The following is a 22171-nucleotide window of genomic DNA, read 5'->3' as shown; positions in this document are numbered from 1 at the left end:
AGGTACTCGAACTGCGTCTTGTTATCTGAGCTGCCGTAGTCGGACACCCACGCGTGACCGATCGTGAACTTCTTCTGAACCGCAGCATGTCCAGCACACTGACAATCAAATTATTATTATTTTCTTTGGTATTGTATGTTTTGTGAGTGGTTCCTTTCAATAAACAAACGATTTAAAATAAATCAACAAGTATTTTTACAGAGATGACGTTTACTAAAAGCTTATGGTATGTTGAAGTAGTACATTTAGGCAAATTTTCTAATAGGTTTTATTTCATTGACATGGTAATGTAATCATCAAAGAGGTTCAATTCTGCGTAAATAAATAGCGACAGCGTTCGGTACGTACTCACCCGACCTGACAATGGCGGCGCCGCAAGTCGGGCCGTTGGTTGATGCAGGCGGCGACGAGCAGGCCGCCGTTGGAGCCGCCCCTGACGTCAGCAGCGACGCGCGCGTGTACTTCCGCGATCAGGTACTCGGCAGCCGCTTGGAAGTCGTCGAACACGTTCTGTTTGTTGAGCAGCCGGCCGCCGTTGTGCCACCGCTCGCCGTACTCACTGTAGACAAGAAGCAATTGATAGATATAGATCGATATACGTCTCTTAATGATGATTACGTAAAGTCAGTCTTAAAGCAGCATGGTGGACAAGGCCTAAAACATTCTCAATAGTAGAGGAGACCCGTGCTTATTAAGGGACAGTGTATAATATAGGGGTAATTAATTGTTTTTTACAAATCTGGTACTTAAGAAGAGAATAATTGTGCCAACTTGTTTAAACTGCCTTCTGAAGATTGACGAAGACCTAACAGTATCTTGGACTAAGTTCGGAAGACACACTCTTAGAAGACCAGTAAATTAAATAGCATTATTAAACAAATCAAAAGCACCCACCCGCCGCCTCTGATGTTGGGTATGGCGATAATTCCATTGTAGTGTTGCATGAACACGAGCCGCGTGACGCTGAAGCTCGGCTGGATGTTGATGTTGAACCCTCCATAGCCGTAGATCAGCGCCGGGTTCGACCGTCCCGGGCAGATCCTGGAACCAAACATAGTATAACTTAACGCTTGTCATTGAGTTAATGAAAAAAAAATTTTTTCGCCCTCAATTGTCGGTTAACTGATAAGCAGCCGACAGCCCTTTGAGAGAGACTTTCATTATGAAATATAGTATATGTCAATCAGGATTTTGACAGTCCGACAACATATTTTAAACTTTTAGAGAGCGTAGTCTAGAGTAGGCGAAGTATTGTTCAAAAGTTGCAGACTGCATCAATGTGATCATCTACGAGCCAAACATACAAACTTCGTGTTTTGCTGAAATTTAGAAGACAGCTATGTCAGCATCTTCGATAATGATAACAGGTTGAGCTCTATACTGCGTTTGAAAATAAAGAGTGATGGCTGTGTTTGTACCATGACACATGATGACAATCAAATACACGAAATTTAAAATTCTCCAGCAATAAGAAAAATAATGTATATAAATGTAATATTTTGTATTTTTGCCCACCTTTTAGATACAATAAACATAGGAACTTTGGTGCCATCTTTGCTTGAGTAGAAAACTTGTTTAGCCTCGTATTGTGATGCGTCAGAAATCCTTCACTTTCACCTCTCTGAATATCTGCAAAATAAAATATTCGTGTTCAATCTCAAATAAATAACAATTTTATGATATAATAATACGCATTGGAGTGAATGATTTTTCTTTAGTCATATTTAATCACATAATCGCTAAATCAATAAACAAACCTAACTATGATTTATATTTTTTATATTATGTTTAGTACCTATAATGACCAAGATTATAAAAAGAATAAATAACAAGATTGATTACTCAAGCGACAGGCGTTTAACACGCATCACATATATCACGAAAACATGCATGTACCTTTCAAAGCTGCTACGGTTTATAAACAAAAAGTAACCACAAACTTTCAACTGCTCAGTTTAGACTACCAAGTTTTTGCAGCAATTATATTATACTAGAACTTTCAGATGGGTATACACTAGCAGAAATATTCTAATATACATGCAACTTGTTGCGACTGCTGCAAGTTTCAAAACTTGTGATTAATTACACAGTAAAATTACTTGCGGAAATCAATTGCATGTTATCTCAATCTAAACCTTCCTTTCGATATGGCCTTACCGTAGGAGAGTAAGGTTGTTTGGTGAAGTCGACGTGGTATATGACGCCGGGCGTGAGGAACGACATGAAGTGGTAGAATATCTCCGTCTGGTCCTTCTTGCCGGAGAAGCCGACCACCGAGCCCACGTCCAAGTGGAACGACTGCAGCAATTCGCCGGTCTTCATGCTATGCAGTTGTAACACGCTCTGGAAGACATCAACATTGTTAAAAAGTATAAAAGGACAGTAGATAGATAAGTATGGGGTATAGAGGCACGAGTCGTGAGCACACTTGTGATTGGTCGGATTGACGTCCGTGTCGATGTTCTGCGTGATTGGCTCCCTAGTCGATGCTCATTGCCTATTGGTTGATATGTGGCATGTTGTTAGTATACATTGTCGTCTAATTTGAACGCACCTTCGCTTGCTACCACCACTGTACATGTGTGCTTATGACTCATATCGTTTACTGTACAAAATATGCTTTTAAAAGTATGTTTAATTTATACAGTCCATCATTCTTGCAAGGCATATTTTTTTTTTTAATTGTTATAAAAAACGATTTTTTATTTAAAACACATTAATTGTTAAGCTAATTTAAGTTGCCTTTTGTATTGTATAAGTACGAAAGAAATTATTTTATTACGTACCTTAACATCTCTAATGTAATGTATCACTAATTTATCGTGGTCGACAGCCGACGCCCAGTCCAGCACGTCACTTTGGTGTTCCTAAAATTTTGATAAAATAAATAAATATTAAAGTAGTGTGCGGAAAGTTATTAATTATATTCAGAATAATATGTCATAACTACTTACTAGTAGTTTCACAATTTTAATCTACACCACTAGATGGCGTTATAATAAATGTTCTAAGAAATCTAAAACAATAAATATTTGTTTACCGGTATAAGAGTCTCCCAATTCTCTTCCGCGGGATTGTGCAGGTCTATCTTGATCAGTCTGTAGTTGGGAGCGTTTCTGTTCGTGCGGAATATGCACACTGAGCCTTCATTTGTGACGTACTGGAATATAGGAAATCACAAAATTACATCGCAAAAATATTTCAGAACTTATTCGAGCAACAGTTACTTTATTAATTGCAATAAAAACATATAAGTCTTCTAAAAACAAGTTGATATTAATAATAATAAAAAATAATAACGTACAACATATTCTCTCTCGACTTTTTATTGCTAGTCAATTTTATCTATCAAAAGAATGTTATATATTTTTTGTCATCAGTACCTCATAATCGGCCTCGAACTTGTGCACGATCTGCGTGAGCGGCAGCAGGCCGTCGATGTTGGGGTGCTTGCTGAGGTCCGCGTAGAACAGCAGGTTGTCGCGGCAGTCCCGCACCGGCGACACGATCAGGTACCGCCCGCAGTCCGTCACCTCCGCGCCGCTGCCGACCATACAACACACTTATACAACTCGATCCCGGTGTAACTGCGAGCCTCATTTAGAGCGATCAATTGTTGCTTAAAAAATGTACTCTGTCTGCATATGGGCAATACTGAAGCAATTATCACCCGCATTGACGCATATGAGTCTGGACAGATATTCGATTATTGCTGCTAAAAGGAATAATTGTTCCATCTAAATTAGGCTTTAAGTTTGACGTAAATAGATCAGTAAAGCAAGCAGAGACGAATCGCATATATTTTGTATAGTCGATGTTTCGGCTCGGCGCGTTGAGGCAATAAATAGACGTAGTTTCATAATAAATGTATTAAGCTACACACACATACTCATGCCTTTTATCCCCTAAGAGGTAGGCAGAGAGGGTAACACCCACTTTCCGCCGTGTGTATTCCATCCCTTAATTGATAGGGGGCGAAACTGTGCCCATATCGGGCACAAATTTTACACTCCAGGTTGATACCGAGTATAAAAACGTAAAATCACTGGCCGACCCGGAGTGCGTACCCCGAGACCTCAGCACTGCTACTGGCAGAATTTCAGCCACGGAGACCAATCTAAATAGACACCAGCCAGGTAAGCAGGACATATTATAGTGCACAAGTGTGTGCGCAATACACAGGTGCACTCTGCTCCTCCACTCTGCGCCGAGTAATTTTTAAGATGATAAAACCCTGTCACAATTATTTTTGGCCCGCGATTTGAACCCAGGACACGTCAGCGTGGTAGAAGTATTCGTACCGGGTACGCATTACAAATATACCACCGAAGCAGTCATTTGTATTATACAGATGTCTCAATGTGTGCACAACTGCTGTTGTTTAGTTATTTTGTTCTTCAGTTACTATTTTACATTTTAAGCCATTGTCTCAGTAAGAGAGTGGACCTCGTCCGAGCCATAATTATTATTCTTTTTGTTGTTTTTTCTGCCCATCAACAACAGTTTTAGAGAAAATACTTTACTATTACAACATCGCTAAAACCTTACTTATGTTAACAAAAATACAATAGCTTTGTTGTAAATATGGTATATGTTCTTAGTAATTAAATAAAGTTAGTAAAAAGATGTTATTGACATGAGTGTTTATTTCGGACTAAAGAGAAGTAACTATGGCAAACAAAATACAATTAGTTCTAAAAATAGAACATATAAAAAATAATAAGTCACGACGAAGGTTACAATCTCCAACAGCCGCCCTTAATCGCAGTTGTGACAGAAACAAAACAAATAAAATAATTAAGTTTCTAAACCTAAGTTAACTACACATCGTTTGTGTGCTAGAGGTCCGAGGGCCTTCGTTAGTACATCAGCAGGCATATCGTTACTCTTTATATATTCTAACTTAACAATATTATTAGATACCTTTTCCCTAATAAAGTGAAACCTAGTATCTATATGCTTCGTCCTGCTGTGGTGTACAGGATTTCGAACAAGATTAATGGCACTTTGGCTGTCAGAAGCTAAGTTAACTGAACAAAGTATACCTGTTATCTCGTATATAAACCGACGTAAGTAACACGCTTCCTTCGTGGCAGACGCTAATGCCATATATTCTGACTCGGCCGAACTTAACGCAACAGTAGGTTGCTTCTTGGACTCCCCANGATACTGGACCTTCACTTAACTTGTAAACATAACCGGTGTATGACCTTCTGTCGATTGGACAGTTTGCCCAGTCTGCGTCACTAAAACCCTTTAAAGGTTCTCTATTCTTCCTGTAAACCAATGAATAGTTTAGGGTACCTTTTAGGTATTGCAGAATCCTTTTAGCAGCATTCCAGTGTTCTTTAGTAAAACACGTATTAAATTGACTTAAATAGCTCGTGGCGTAAGCGATGTCTGGTCGTGTGTTTACCGCTAGATACATGAGGCATCCTATTAAGTTTTGATAAGGATAAGACTCACCGACTTGACCATCCATTCTTTTTCCATATTCTTTTTAATTAATGGAGTATCCACGGCCTTACAATCCTTCATATTAAATTTTTCTAATATAGAAAGAATATAATTTCGCTGGTTCAACCTTATACTCTCGGAATCACTTTCAACTTGTAGTCCCAAATAACATTTCAGTATTCCGAGATCTTTTAATGAAAAATATTTCGACAAATCATTCTTGACAGTGTCAAATGTCAAATCAGAATTAAAGAAGACTATTATGTCATCAACAAAGATTCCTAATATTACAAGTTCTTTACCAAAAGTTTAGTATACACACAAGGTTCGGAAGGAGTTCCTATGAAACCTATTTTAGAAAGCGTTTCATTTAACTTTTATTCCAAGCTCGCGGTGCCTGTTTAAGACCGTAAAGAGATTTCTTCAATAAACAAACTTTGTTTTCTTTACCCTTTTGAATAAAACCAAGAGGTTGCTCCATGAAAACTTCTTCTTCTAAATCTCCGTTAAGGAAAGCTGTATCGACATCTAAGTGCTTCATTCTCAACTTCATATCTGCAGCTATCGCAAACAACGTGCGGAGGGAAGAATGACGAATCACTGGTGCGAACGTCTCCTTGTAGTCTACACTTTCAACTTGATGAAAACCTTTGACGACGAGTCTCGCTTTATACTTGATAATATTACCATAAGCATCCCTTTTAATTTTGTAAATCCATTTACATGGTATAACCTTTTGTTAGGTCTATCTACTAAATTCCATGTATGGAGTTTCCTTAAGGAACTATACTCATCAACCATAGCATGTTGCCACTTATGAGCATCATCGGCATGAGTAGCTTCGTAATATGTCGTAGGTTCATTAGAATCTACCATTGACGTATTGTAAGCTTTATAAAAATTTGTTGCTTTTCTATCTCTGGAAGGGTATCTGCGCTCAGGGTGCGATTCCTGTTCCAAATTCGCTGTCACTTCTTCCACACTAGGCAGCCTTAAGTCACTGAGAGACTCTCGCTCTTCCAGAGTCACTAACTCTTTTTGCACTTTCTAGATTTACTGGTAAAGTTGCTTCAGCCGCCGGGCTGATATTCTCATCACAGTCATAGAATTGACAGTCATGATCAAACTCAGACTCAATCTCTTTTGCTCATCAAATAACAATATAGATTCTGACTGTGCGACAGACTCAGATTGCTTCTGCTTTAGCGCTGTAAAGCAATTTTCAAAAAGGTTGCATCTCTGGATATAATAACTTTTCGTGGGTTAGCAGGGTCCCTAAAAATATAAGTGCCTGGATTTTCAGAATAACCGACGAAAATTGCTTCCTGTGCCTTGACATCTAATTTCTTCCTGTGACACGAAGGTATATGGACTAGAGCTCTACAACCAAATACTTTTAGATGGCTAAGATCACCTTTTCGTCCATACCATTTGTCATAAGGAATTTGTCCACCTAAGGCTCGATGAGGAGACCTATTCTTAAGGTAAATGGCAACTTGGAATGCATCTTCCCAGAATGCTTTCGGTAGTGAACTTTCAGCTAGCAACGTTCTTGCCTTTTCAGTAACCGAACGATGGGTGCGTTCCGCTACTCCAACTTGCTGAGGACTATAAGGCGTCGTTGTTTGATGTTCAATACCTTTTGAAGCAAGATAATCAACAAACTCTTTATTCACGAACTCCTTACCTCCATCAGTCCTAATTGCTTTAATTGTTTTATCTAACTGCTTTTCAACAAAACATTGAAACACACAAAATATATCTTTGACTTCTGTTTTAGAAGAAATAAAATAAGCAAACACTTTTCGCGTATAATCGTCTACTATTGTCAACATATATCTATTTCCTTGAAAAGAAGTTGTAGACACCGGTCCCATCAAATCCATATGGATCAGTTCCAAAGGGGAAGTAGCCCTATTAAACACTAACCTTTTGAAAGGTTTTCTTGCTTGTTTACCTTCCACGCAAGCGATACAACTAGTTTTATCTACTCCTGTATACTTTATACCTACCTTGTGATTTTTCAGTTGGTTCATGCCTATACGACACAAATGTCCTAACCTCTTATGCCAAATTTGATAACTATCCTGACAGCCAGAGTGCACATCTTGTGTCAAAAAATTATCCGCCACATTCTCGGAAACATTTACAGTACCATCTAAAACGTACAGTCCACCACAGGGCGAGGCATAAGCAACAGATTCACCTGTAAAATTAAAAGTATCAGATTTATAAAAGTTACATCCATTTTTATCAAAAACACAAATAAAACCCTTTTCAACAGTTTTATATACAGATAACAAACTAGCTTTCAAATCTGGTATATAAGCAACATCACTAATATTGTTGACCACGTTCTCGGGCGTGTTTATTGAAATATTTCCAATTCCGCAGCACTTAATCTGTTCTCCATTTGCGACAGTAACAGTACCTTGATTCTGTATCGAGATATTCTGAAACCAGTCCCGTCTAGAAGTCATGTGTCTAGTACAACCTGAATCTACATAAATTATGTCCTTTCTTGGGTTTCCAGAAGTATTAAGACTTGTAAATATCGTATCATTGGTATTTACCGCATTGCCTTTCTCCTTCTTGTTTCTCTGTGGACAGTCTGGTCTCTTATGTCCAGGTGTCTTGCACTCATAACAAACTATATTCTTCTTCATTGACTTAGGCTTCTTCTTCGCATGAAAAACAGAGTCTAATGACGTAGCCACATCTTTGGACATTTCATTAAGCAGTTTTGTTTTCACCAACTCTGTAGTCACGTCTACATTGCAATTTTCTAAAGCCATAATGAGAGGTTCATACCTTGGAGTTAGACCTCCCAAAAGTATTGCAGCAATAGACTTGTCCTCTATGACTACTTCAATATCCGCAAGATCCTGTGCGGTTGACATAACTGCGTTAATATATAGTTCAATATTTTTGAACTCTGATAGACTCAACCTGTACAGTCTACGCTCCAAAAATAATCTTCGTCCTATTCCCTTATCTTCAAAGGCTTTTTGCAAACAAGTCCATGCCTCAGATGCAGTTTTCGCACATCTTATATGGGTTATCGCTGCACCTTCTACTGATAAGCATATCTTTGCTAATGCCTTTGCGTCTTTGCGTACCTTTGTAGAGGCAGGGGTTGTGTCTCCATTTGGGTATCCACCGATTGTTTCCCACAGATCCTCATGCATAAGGTAATTGCGCATCTTAAATTTCCATGTAGGATATCCATCTTTATTCCTCAAACATGAAAATGTAAAAGATGAGCTCGACGACGGGGAATTTTTCACACTCGAAACATCTCCAGATTCATGTGACATTTTCAGACTATTACTATTTCCTAGTCACACAAAAAATATATACAACTTTATTTTACCAAATAAAGTGAAAAAAAAAAAAAAACTAAGAACTAAGCGTTCGTGCTGATAACGTGTTGTAAATATGGTATATGTTCTTAGTAATTAAATAAAGTTAGTAAAAAGATGTTATTGACATGAGTGTTTATTTCGGACTAAAGAGAAGTAACTATGGCAAACAAAATACAATTAGTTCTAAAAATAGAACATATAAAAAATAATAAGTCACGACGAAGGTTACAATCTCCAACAAGCTTCAAATCTAAAAAATTAATAAGTACCTACTACAATACAATAAGAGTGTCGATAAAAACTTGTAAAACAACAAAATAGTATGACATCATGACACTAAAATACATAACCTTTAAATAAAAAACAAAATAGCATCCGTGATACATTCATAACAAATAAACCAAAAGCGATTATACACTGTCATACTATAATTAAATATTAAGTTTTTGTGAGAGTTAATTCGAAGATTTAAACATACAATTGAAACATTTTACGATAACATACGAGCGATTCCCTTCGCCGATGTTTCGACCGTGCGTATCTCTGTTAAATGAAGGAAAAATAATATACTACTACTATAATAAAGAAAGACTACTGCAAGTTGTTTGCTATAAATGTTTTTATCGCGCGTACTATAAATTGAGTTTATCAGTACACAAAGTTGTAACCCTCCTTAAAATTCTAAGCTATGTCAATAGAATATTATTAAAATCGCTTCAACTATATGTAGCCAAGAACAAATGAATGTAAACATGGTCGTACTATATTTATAGCTTTGGAAGTCACAAATTTGGCCTTTCGCGCATACGTTCATTTAAGGCTAAGTATACATGTGAAACTTATTCACCACAGTTTATTCGAGTTAAGACAATAGTGAGTCAACGTTTCTCGTCATCTGACAGGCGCCCCCTATCAATAAGCTTGCATACACTTTAACTTATCAATAACTACTTGTCTATAATTTTATGTAACCTTATTCGTGGCAGGACTTTATTAGCTGACAGATAGCGAAATTCACTATTTGCATAACGCGAATGGCCTCTATTTATTAGTGGCAAAAGGTGAAATTTTCCGAAAGAGAACCCAACATATAGGTACTAATATCCATGAATGGGGTTTGCAAATCGTTGTAATGATAATTAAATTCTACATTAATTGGCTGGAATCGGGTTATATGGCTATGTATTATTAACTCACATCCTCCACAGAGGTTCTTCAGGGAACTCCACGACGATGACGTCCTCCGACTGCGGCGTGTTGAGCCGGTGGTAGCAGAGTTTCTGGTCGCGGTTCACTTCAGTCTCCGAGCCGTCCGTCTTGCCCGTCTGTTCTGGATACCTCTGGGGATATAGATATTAACGATAATATTTTATTTCTAATTTAAAACTTTAATTATTATACCTACTGCTGATTTCAAATTCCAACCGCCATTTTCGATCCATCGCGAAAATAAACCAATCAGAAAAAAGATTTTTTTTGTGACATATCAATCATTTTGATTGGTTTATCCTCGTAAACTGGTTGTACACAGTTTTTAGTATATCGACGGGTAAAAGCTAATTGAAGTAAGCGATATTTTTTGCGCCACTGAGTTTCATACATTTAAAATCAGCACTTTGTTCTATGTTTTTTTAAACTAGTTAAATTATTTCGAAGAAAAAATGTCGCTTAAATCGATTAATGTCGCCTTTCAACCGTCGATATAATTTTACATGTACAATAGTTTAAAAGGAATGATGAGTTTACTAAAGTACTTCGAGTATGCATTACAAAAAGCAAACGAAACATAGGTTTATCTATTTCGGAATTATAATCCGTATATTGGTTTCGCTTTAACTTGATAATTCTTTCGGCGTATGATAACAAAACGACAAATTTTCAATTTCATACAACTAAATTGATGAAAATGACAGACGGAATTTAAGAATATAAAAAATAAAAACAATAAAGAAATTTATAAGACACCAAAAATAATAAATACTCAATTACGGTGTTTTTTTTTTCTATCTATAAATGTATATAAAAAAAAAACAAAACAAATGTTACGTAGGTAATACCTACGTATTTAAATTATAAATTCTTTATTATTAGGTAGTTATTTAATTTATGGCCTGACTTTTTGTCCATCTCCGAACACGAATATTCAACTTTGTCCTTTATCCTGCTCGCAAAAGTCAGGTGGCATTATTAAAAACTAAATTGATAAATATTAATGATAGACTTGTAAAGGATACATCGACGGGTGAAAGGCAAATTGACATAAGCGACATATTTTTCGAATTTTTTTTAATTAGTTTAAATAAAACACAAAGAGCTGATTTTATTAATGATAGACTTGTATACGATATATCGACGGGTGAAAGGCAAATTGACATAAGCGACATTTTTTTATTGAATTTTTTTTTATCAAGTTTAAAAAACCATAAAGAGCTGATTTTATTAATGATAGACTTGTAAAAGATATATCGACGGGTGAAAGGCAAATTGACATAAGCGACATTTTTTTATTGAATTTTTTTTTATCTAGTTTAAAAAAAATAAAATAAAAAATGAGCTGATTTTAAATACATTTGCAACTAAGTGTCGCTAAGTCAATTAGTAATAGCTTATTAGTAATAGCCACCCTAACATTGTCTATCTAGATAATATCTATATATACGGCCAATTTTTAACCAATACAACATTCTTATTTTTCGTTGATCGCGTGATTTAATCTAAAAAATTCAAATATACTTTGTACAAAAAAAAAGATTTTTTGTAATCTTAAACCTCATCACATATCATCAAAAAAGGGGGTTGTTAAAAGGTCTCTAAAAAACATCACGTGATTAATGGACGAACCCATATGAGATACCTAATATCGAATTTTAAATAATGATCAATATTTAAAGAGTTTGCTTACCGTTATGACTTGTATTTTGGTCGTCTTATATTAAAGTCGTAGCATTTACAAAAATACTTATTGTTTCTTTTTATTCCATAGGTGATTCCGTGACAACCTTAATTATGAGCGGTTGTGTTCCGGTTTGAAGGACATTGTAGCCAGTGTAACTACTGGACATAATAAGACATAACATCTCATGTCTCAGGATGGCGAGTGCAGTAGAATACCAAACAATACTTTGTAATTCAAGGTGTTGGATGGTGTTTCTACTGTTTATGGGCGGTCGTATCGCTTACCATCAGGCGAACAGCAAGCTTGTCTCGTCATTCAGAGCAATAAAAAAAAAATTATGCAATGTTTTTAAGACTGATTTTACGATGACCGAATTAACAGACCGTAAAAATGTATTACTTGAGGGCACACATTTGACTTCATTTTTGGCACAAGGCTAAATCTTAGTACATCAGAAGCTTGTTTACATACAAACAATAACGTTTACCGGGTCTATTTTATACAATAATAATGAAATGATTTGCCTTGATCCGAATGCACAATGCATTATAGCCTACTTTTGCTTCCACCATTCTGGGTCAGGCACCAGTCGACGTGACAATACAATGTCGTTCTAATGGGATATAAAATAAGTTATATTATTAAATGTCGACTCACCGAGTAAAATAGACCTTTGTTGTCCTTCGTCCACGACATGGAGGCGAATTTGACTTTCTCTAGCACCTCTGGGTAGTCTTCACCTGTAAACACATGGACATTATATAAATATAAGACTTATCCAATCGGTAAAAGGTTAAAACTTAAATAAAAAATACTTTTGTACCTAAAATAATTCAAATTATTATATCTACATGACGCAAAAAGCTTTATACTCTTTTTTATGAAATTTATGGGAACTTAGTATATATGGAGAAGGAATGTAGAAGAAACTAATATTTTCATATAATATGCATTAAAAATACATGAAACTATTATAAAACACACGATTCAAACACTGCAGAATATCGAACATAGATTTTGCTCACATCGTCACGCGGGACAACAGACAAGTTAGGAAAACAGGCCTGACTTCCGAAGAGTAAAAAAAGGCTGAGTAACCTTAAAAAAGGACGAATTGAGTAACTTCCTTCTTTGTACAAACACCTCACCCGTAGCAACGTCCTTCAAATGTATGGTGATCCAATCGGACCCGCTGACGGAGAGGCCGTACGCGAACGTGGAGCCATCTTCAGTGAACCTGCTGCCCGAGAGAGCGATGGTGCCGTCCTCGGATAGCGTGTTGGGGTCGAGGAACACGCGCGGCTCGCCGTCCAGACTATCTTGCACGTATAGCACGCTGCGGAGTGAACGTGTAATGTACAGGAGCCTTATTCTCTATCCCGCACGTTATTTTAACAGTGCGTAACAAACACGTAACACAACGCATCATGTTTAGGACTATAGAAAATTGGTTTCCAGAATACCATTCCACGCACATTTCTCGAAGATAACATGACACGGCCGCGTTACGCGGTTACACTATCATACAGAATAAGGGCCTAGTCAGGAAAAAAATGCCGGAACAAATTCTAAATTCGAAATCGCCTATACGCGTTGAGTTGAATTAAACTTTTTTTTTTCTTTTATTGAAGTAAATTAAATCCTTTTTTTATTTTGAGTTAAAAGAAAAAAATGGTAAGTACACAAAAGTGTATAGGCGATTTAAAGTTTTGAATTTACTTAGCTTCTTATGACTACTGTACTTGGTTATAATACATAATACCATGCTATTCCGTAGCGTAACGATAGTACGAACGATATAAATGTTTATATAATTAGCGGTCTTATTTATACGAAAAAGGAATATAATTTAGTTAGTGCAAATGCATGAAATAAAATGTGTTTAAAAACTAAAGACGCATCCACGTGTGGACGTACTGAAGATTCTTGTTTTGTTATATAACAAGTTATTTACCACATAAAAACCAGACGACAAAAAAATAACTATCAAATATTAAAACCGGTAACATCACTTTTAAACCATAGATTATAAAAGATCATAACATATAAAAACACGATTGCTATCTATAGTTTATTATTAAAATCTGGCTACATGTACACTATATGTGTACATTTTCCTTAGACCAACTAGTTTTTATTCATTACACGCGTTATGAACCGGACAACGTAAGGACAAAGGAATAACTTGAAGTTACATTGACTTTATGAGTGTGTCACTATGTATAAGTGTATGTTTTAAACTTTCCTCATTTGACTAGAGGTTTTTGGTTCACAGGTACTAGCAAAACACCGCATGTCCAGACCACAGCTAATTTAGTATTAATTTCGTTGAAAAAATGCTAATATTAGCATGTGATACGAATATAGGTGATTCATTTGTCCCATTGCTGGGCATGGGCCACTTCTTGGATTTTTCATAAGACGTCTAATAAAATGGCAACACGAAAGGTATAAAGGTATTATCTATACTATTATACAATATAAAGGTATTGGGAATAAAAAAGCATCAATATCTTTCGTTGATTGGCATTATATTTGGCCTGAACTGTTTCTATCGTCAGGTGGAAACTCATCGTATGGACATGCAAATAAAAAAAATAGGTACATATTTTACTATTACTGTGCCCGGCAGTAAGTACTATACACAGTGCTATAGAAACAAATAAAATACTCGACAGCTAATATATAAAGCTGATTAGTTTGTTTGTCAGCGCGTTGTTTTTTCATTAATAGGAACCTACATTACTCCTGAGTGCTAGATGCTACTTTTTATCTTAGACAAATATTTAAATCGGAAAAACTTTTTCACGCGCCCTTCCGCAAGCAAAAGCTAGTTATATATAACGGCTTTAAAAAGAGATATCCGGCTTCACACATCTCTTAATATCTAATCGCGCTTTTGTCTTCTCTATACCCCGATATTTACAAACAACTATCATTCATTCTAATTAACTTTTTTTTGGATTTTATCGCGGTTTTTATATTTAAATTTTCTCCCGACGTTTCGGAGACTTTGTAGCCTTCGTGATCGCGGATGGATCTGAGGTTTTGGTCATCCGCAAAGTTAAAGTTACAATATCTACCTACAGTTTACAATTAAACAACTTTTAAATATTTTTTTTAGCTATTGGTTAATAACTATCACTCACTTCTGATTCTGGAGGCCGGTGTTTTTGAAGAAGAAGTACCGGTCGCCCCTGCGGAACGGGCTCGAGTATTTCGGGTAGTTCCATAACTCCGTGAGCCTCTCGTGGACCTCGCCCTTCACCGGGCACGCGTCCAGATAAGGCCTGGTGATTTTGTTCTCTGCTTCTATGAACTCTTTGGTTTCGTTTGAGTCGGGGTCCTCCAGCCAGCGGTATGGGTCTTTTATCTGTGAATGGTGCGAATTTTGTTAGACTATCAAAGTGGATATTCGATTAAAGCTCATCTGGGGTGTTAGACAAGATGCATGAATGCAATCTTTAATGCTAATCGAAACCAAAAAATATATTGGGATATATATAATGTAATGACTAGCAATATGTCACGAATATATAAAGTAAAATGTGCGTAAAATGAGAAAAGAAACGTATGCAATTTGTCTAAGTCCGATGGCGAGTGATTAATGATAGCCGACACTGACGAAGCCCGAGACACAGTTGAAAAAATATAATATAAAATGTGAGAAAAAGTCATCGATATTAAAGTAAGCATTTTGTGTTTTGCAGATCAAGCGATATCGATCACACATTTGACGAATGAAGATTGATTTTACTTTTCGGTAAAATATATCTTATCAGTTATCATTAATACATAAAAATCAGTGGTTGTATGAAAGCTATATTTCAGAGACACACACTAAACAAATTTTACGATAAAATATTATTATTACTAAGTTGGAAAAACATTAAAATTCTGTTCCGGATATGTAAAATCATTGTGCAACGTTGGATCCTAATTAAATATTATTTAGCAAGAACGTGTGGTATGTCGGTTACTTAATCTTTTAGAGGGCAATGTGCTTTAGGTAAGTAGTAGGATGTTTATAAACATTGACAATATACGTATAATTCGATCCTGGTGGTTGGTCTCTAATATGTGAGAATCCGTCTAGGTAGGTACCACCGCAATGTCTATTTCTGCCGCCAAGCAACAGCGTGTAAACACTGTTGTGTTCCGGTTTGAAGACCATTATTAGCCAGTGTAACTACTGAACATAATTAGACTTCATATTGTTAAGTAAGTTAATCGCGATAAATCCGAAAAATAGGTTTATTTTAATGGCACTGATTTGTCAATACAATGGACTTCTGACATGTTGTACAGAACAATTGGTAATCCCAAAACTAAGATGCAATAGGTGAGTTAACAATGTTTTGGGAACATATAAGCCTCTCTGACTTTATTATTAAATAGTCACAAATCCATCGTTGTTTTTCAAAGCCTGTTTTAAAGTCAATGACCATTTATGTGTTTATAATAACTATCTGTTTTTATGGTATTTTTTTGCTAGACTCATATAAAAGCTTCGTGCAACAAATAAAGCATTCGCAGAATGATAAACGTGTTTGGCGAACAAGCAAAAAAGAGCCATTTCGCGATGTAAAAAAAAAACCGTTAAAATATTAAATTGTATAAACGACCACAAATAAACGATTTACAATTCAAAGTATCTTTAATAGCTTTTGATGTCTTTGACCTTTCTGGTAATTATTGTAGAAAAATGTAAAAGTATTAGCTTGTATTCCTAAAAAACTTTTGAATATATATTATAAATATTTTGAAATAGCAAATTACGTTGTACATATAAGGGGGTGTCCATAAATTACGTGAGATGTTTAAGGGGGGGGCGGGGTCGACTCAAATCTCATCTAATCTTACGTTGGAGAGAGGAGGGTCTCGGCAAATATCACGCAATTTTTTTATTGAAACAAAAAAAATGATACTATTTCGGTCCATTCAATCCAGATTGTACATGCTTAAGATTCAATCTAAAAATAACAGTACATAATAGTAATAAAAGTACAGAAAATAAAAAAAACTACTCACGTAATTTATGGACGACCCCTAACCAGAATATTTATTTTCCGATACATTTCTGCTTTAGCTTTATATCTATTTGTCAAAGAAATTGTTTAAATATAATGTTATGCTAATATATAAAAATATTATTTATACTGCTAAAGTTGAAGACTTACATTCAATTTAAGTCTTCATTTTTATCCAATTTGTATAATAAAATTTAATATATCTATTACCTCAATACATATCTATAATTGCAACATTTCTTGAATTGAAGCTACTTTAAATAGCAAGTGATAAAATAATTGGCTTAGAATATCTATGTAAATGTCGCATTGCAGAGGAGGATGTCGCATTTGCCATACCCGTATTCTCATAACGGCTACATCACCTTCTCGTGAATATATGAATAGGTTTTGAAAATCTTATTAATAAACACAGGCGCGTATTGCTGAACTGATATCGAAAACATCAACGGAAGCGCCTTCCGCCGATCGCATTGACAGAGTGGCCAAACTTCCTGAACCAAAACGGGACATAGTATACTTTCAATGATGAAACGAAGCATGGGTATCAATCATGAAAGAAGTCCGAGGAATTTTTACTGCAATTGTAGCATTATTAAATCGAAAAAAAAAATTGTCAGGAACACAACACTATACACGGGTACATGCCCCGGTGTGTCAGGACGTTTATTAAAAACATTTATAATTATTATTTTATTGAAGGAAAAGTTACTCCCTCTCTTCTATGTTGCCGTGCTCTGCAGAGTCAACGATTGTGTACTTTTCTTAATTTGTAAAACCTTTAACAATTGTGGAGTGCAATAAATCGAATTGAATTGACGTGTGGCTGCCCTACACTAGATAATGCAAATGTTCTATACCGTTTCAAATTGACGTGGTCTAATAGACCTTTGTTCGTTTTTGTCGCATTTGTTTTGGTTACGTCATTACGAACATTATTTCTTCTTAATTTATTTGTGTTCATTGTGATATTTACCAACGGTTAGAATAGAGTATTTATATTTAAAGTTGTTTATTATGCGAAGGCGGCTCGTCAGTTTTACCAAGAATATTGAATAATGTCTGCATTATCAGTTATTGAACATACAAATAGCAAGAATGATTAATCCATATATATGCATAATATTGCGTATATTTACACCTTTCAATACATAGGTACTGAGTTCCTCTCATTTATGATTTCATTGTAACAAATGACTTCTGCCTTTTTTTGCCTTTAACCAATATCGTTAATAGATCGATATTAAAATTTACATCTTTATATCATTTGCGGTTGCTATTTGGCTTCACCTGTGACGCCAAAGAGCAACAAACATGTGAGTCAAATAAGTATATAATAAAATTGTAATTAACCAGGTAAACAGTATCATTAATATTGTATTAGTAAATCATCCAATTAAGAAATTGATCAGTACGAAATAAAAAATATTTTCGTCTGAAATAAGTAGGGCCAATGGCGATATCTAGGTCGTGGTTGTACGCCGCTGTGGTTTGTATTTCAACACAGATGTACAAGATTACACCGCCACGCGACCACGATATCATACGTAAGAAACATTATTATCCTTTTTTCTCGTAGTCGGGCAAAAAGGTGGAAAAACATTGTCACCAACATAACAAATAACAAGGAAGCCGTAGAAACTCTTTTACTCTACATTCGTGACGGAATAGTTATGAAACTATCGGAACGTTTACAGTAACTATTACGAAATTATCGCCGTAACATAGTCCACTAAACACAAACTATTATAACAATAATGTTGTCTGTTATCAGTCGTGTTGGTGTTAGTAACTAAATCTTACTTCTTACTCATAAACGCGATTTATAAAGTTTGTTGGAAGCAAACGCAGAAACCGCTGCACTGATTTGGTTGGCGAACAAATAGTCTATGTCTTTGAGTAATAATTACAGGCTTCTTTAATGTTTGCAATCAATACATAGAAGCCATTTTTGTTACGGGAGAAGTGTTTTAATATGGCGGAACCGGCTACACTTTGTTGAAGTCGCTAATTATTACAAAAAAATATATATTAAGTAAGTACTTAAATAAAAGGCTTGGATTGCCACTTGTTAATATTATTATATAAAATATGGAATAAAACAGTAATCGCCTATACGTTTATTCTTGCTAGCGCCAAAGTGTTAAATAAGGGAAGCCAGTTAGCACCTGCGTGTGAACGTAAAGCGCTATTTCTTTATCATTTTTCTAAATAAGGTTAGAATTAGGCCTTTAACTCGGTCCTTTTTAACATCCACGGGCCTTCCCGAGATTGGGTCTTTACGCTAGGATAGAGCAAACAAAGAACAATAATTTTTAGCGTCTGCTACAAATAGTAAATCGTGACTAATTTTACAACTATAGAGTAGAATACGTGTCGACAAAAAAACCGATTGTCAAAAAATCATTAGACTATTAATACTCGTGGGCTTCCTACATTTACATTTTGAGAATAAGGTCACGAGTCATTTCTTCAACGTAGTCAAGAGTTTCCAAGCGAGGGACTTTGATCGTAGTACACTGACTTAAGGTCTGCCTGTCGACCTTTTAGGTAACGTGTTAGATGACGGCTTTACTGGTAGTGTTATTAATTAATAGCCAATCGTAATATCAATTATGTGATCACGTATGTTTATTTGATATAGACGTGACGATATTAAATCGTACGAGTTTTTTTTTAATAGAAATATAGATTTATCGTACAAAGAAACTAATTAGTCACAATTAGAGGAGATTTGCTATGCAAAGTTGTTTGTTACAGTTATTTGTGCAGTTAAGTTGATGCATACGATTTGTTCTACACATGGAACGACGAGGCATTCGATTTAAACAGATATTTTGACATTACATTTGCTTGAACATTTATTTGTCATCTTTACTCGACCAAGGTAATTTAAAAAAAATTATATTAATCATTTGAAATAATTACAATTAATTGTTTAGTTTGTTTAAAATAATAAGTTCATCAGGTCATCGGCCTTGCCCAAAATTATAAAGTTTATAACAATCTATCTCAGAAAAATACAGTTACATGTTGTTTACATCCTTAGTCCTTGGTTATATTTCTGGCCTTTTTATGTAGAAAAATATGCAAGCGACTCGACTGATGGTATGATTAGCAATGGCTCAAAAAAAGTATCATCATCACCCGATTTTTTTAATTAATTACAAAGTTTTGCATAGTCCCTTACTGCTCTTAGTCTGAGACAGTAGATTTACCTTGATTTGTAATAAATTCTGTTTACATTCAATTTTATACCAGTTGGCTCGGTATCGATTGAGTATACAATGTGAGTTGATACTTTATAGTGTATAATTTTATGCCCACGCATGAATAAATTATTATAAAATTGCTCAATGGCTGCACGATCGATTTTCTAGATAATCGATTTCCAACATATCGCAGTACACGGTGATAATAATTAATATTAGAATTTCACCACTTGATAAAATGGTTATAATAAAAACGCACACATCACGCATTTATCTTCGAAGAGGTATACAGAGGCGCAAACAGGGTTCCTACTTTTCGCCAAGTGTGTTCCCTCCCATGATCATAATAAAATATTAAAATCCGTATTTTATTGACTTGAATGTTTTCCGTAACCTTTTCATTAACTTGTTACGTCTAGACGATTACCTATTCATCATCATATTTATTATAGAACAGGTTTCATCTGCACAGACAGGAAAATCTCATGTATAATGGTGACCTTTCTATATAAGACTACCTAATTGCAAAATATTAAATCGTAAGATTGTTTTTAAATACTAATAGAGATATAGTTTTATTGAATACAGGAACGAATTGGTAACAATTAGAAATTTTCTATGCAACGTTGTTGGAAAACTTTTTAACAAAACATTTCTGGTTACCAATTTTGGAGTCGGTGCCTAATAAAAGTAATGAAGTCGGTGACAAATATTTTAAACCATCTAAATATGATAGTGGGTTAAATAATTTAATTTACATACAAGAAACAATTCTAGTTTTGGCTTACGAAATTTTATCCTATGAATTTTAAAGGTGCAAATTAATTAGGCAAATTCTTCTTTAGATCATCGTAAACTGCGCCGAACTGTACGATGGTTTTGCATCAAATTTTGTTCACTGGTGGATCATGTATCAGATTAAAATGTAAACTAATTCCTTTCGTTTATCCTTTCGAAACAGTTTTAGGGGGACGTTTATTTTAAAGACAAGGCTTTCACACTGAAGAAGTCTGACCATACTAATCATTTACAACTGCTGTTGAGTGTAATGTACGTATATATTTTGAAAAGGGCATATATCCAAAAAGAAATACATTTGAAAAGTAATGAAAAACAAAAATATTTATAGAGTATTGAGACAGTAGTATTAAGTGGACAGGTAACAAAATATATATGAAAAAAAAACCTCTTTCTTAAAATATGCTATGATGATGACTCTAACTCATATGACTGTCTAACTATACTCTAACTCATATGATGTTTTGTTTTTGTGCTCATCTATATATCATCACCATGTATGACCAGTTTTCTGTACAATTCGTAACAGACTCATAATAAACAGACGCAAAAATATGTCTGTTTTGGTTCAAACAGTCATCGTAACCCAACTTTTCCTTCCTGTTTCCACGTATAAATCGGTTTTAAATTTCACATTATAATAATATTAACATACCTTTGTGCCGTGGTAGTCATCGACGACGCTCTCGTCTCGTCGCGCTGCTGGGTAATCGAAGACCATGTTCCTGGTGGTGGACAGCGTGGATGCACCGGCGCACTGCAAAAACGCAAGCACTGACACAACCAGCACACATCGTATCGCGCGCATGTTGAATGATTCTGACGCCCTGACGCCCGCAGACACTAGTCGCGGACTGATCGCAACGCGCTACACACCAACTTTTATATCCCATACAACCAAACCGAACGAACCGTGCTCTCGCGAAGGAACTTCTCCAAATAATTCGTGTTGATAGGCATTTTTATCTTCTCCGTGTGTCGCGGATTTGTTTTTTTTATCTGTCAGTGGGGATTATGATTTTTTGCGCGCAAAGAGGTTTGTTTAAAATCACAATGGATGTTCATATATTATGCAAAATAGAATTTAGTTTTAGTTAAACTTTTTGTACGATTCTTGTACACTCATCTTTCTTTGAATAACGTTATTTGTGGAATAATACTATAAAAACTATAAGTTAAGTGAAAAACAACTGCGTATTCAGGATTTTAAATTCTTCAGTATTTGACATATTACTCCGAACTTTTCTAACACACATTACTACTCCTAACATAGCACAATTTATAAGATATTGCAGCATGGGTGTATCTGGAATTCTGGTATCGACATGTAAACAAACAAGGCTTTATAAACATTTGATTAGATATCGTCTTCTATATTTTATATTCATGAACACATCTTATAGAACAATTTAA

General features: G+C 35.3%; 1 protein-coding gene across 1 annotated transcript; it reads right to left on the bottom strand.

Moving 5' to 3' along the window:
- Positions 1–517: 517 nt before the first annotated feature.
- On the bottom strand, positions 518–21777 carry LOC115441265 (prolyl endopeptidase). Its single transcript, XM_037442821.1, is given in 14 exon segments — positions 518–559; positions 895–1043; positions 1517–1598; positions 1600–1629; positions 2158–2343; positions 2787–2867; positions 3041–3160; positions 3384–3543; positions 10020–10162; positions 12376–12458; positions 12867–13054; positions 14868–15091; positions 21414–21515; positions 21671–21777. Coding segments are annotated over 14 exon segments (1599 nt in total). The 5' UTR covers positions 21719–21777; the 3' UTR covers positions 518–556.
- Positions 21778–22171: the final 394 nt, after the last annotated feature.

This window comes from Manduca sexta, chromosome 25, assembly GCF_014839805.1.
Source record: "Manduca sexta isolate Smith_Timp_Sample1 chromosome 25, JHU_Msex_v1.0, whole genome shotgun sequence".
Taxonomy (NCBI): domain Eukaryota; kingdom Metazoa; phylum Arthropoda; class Insecta; order Lepidoptera; family Sphingidae; genus Manduca; species Manduca sexta.
The sequence above is the reverse complement of the archived record's forward strand: the minus strand, read 5'-3'. Positions and strand labels throughout refer to the sequence as shown.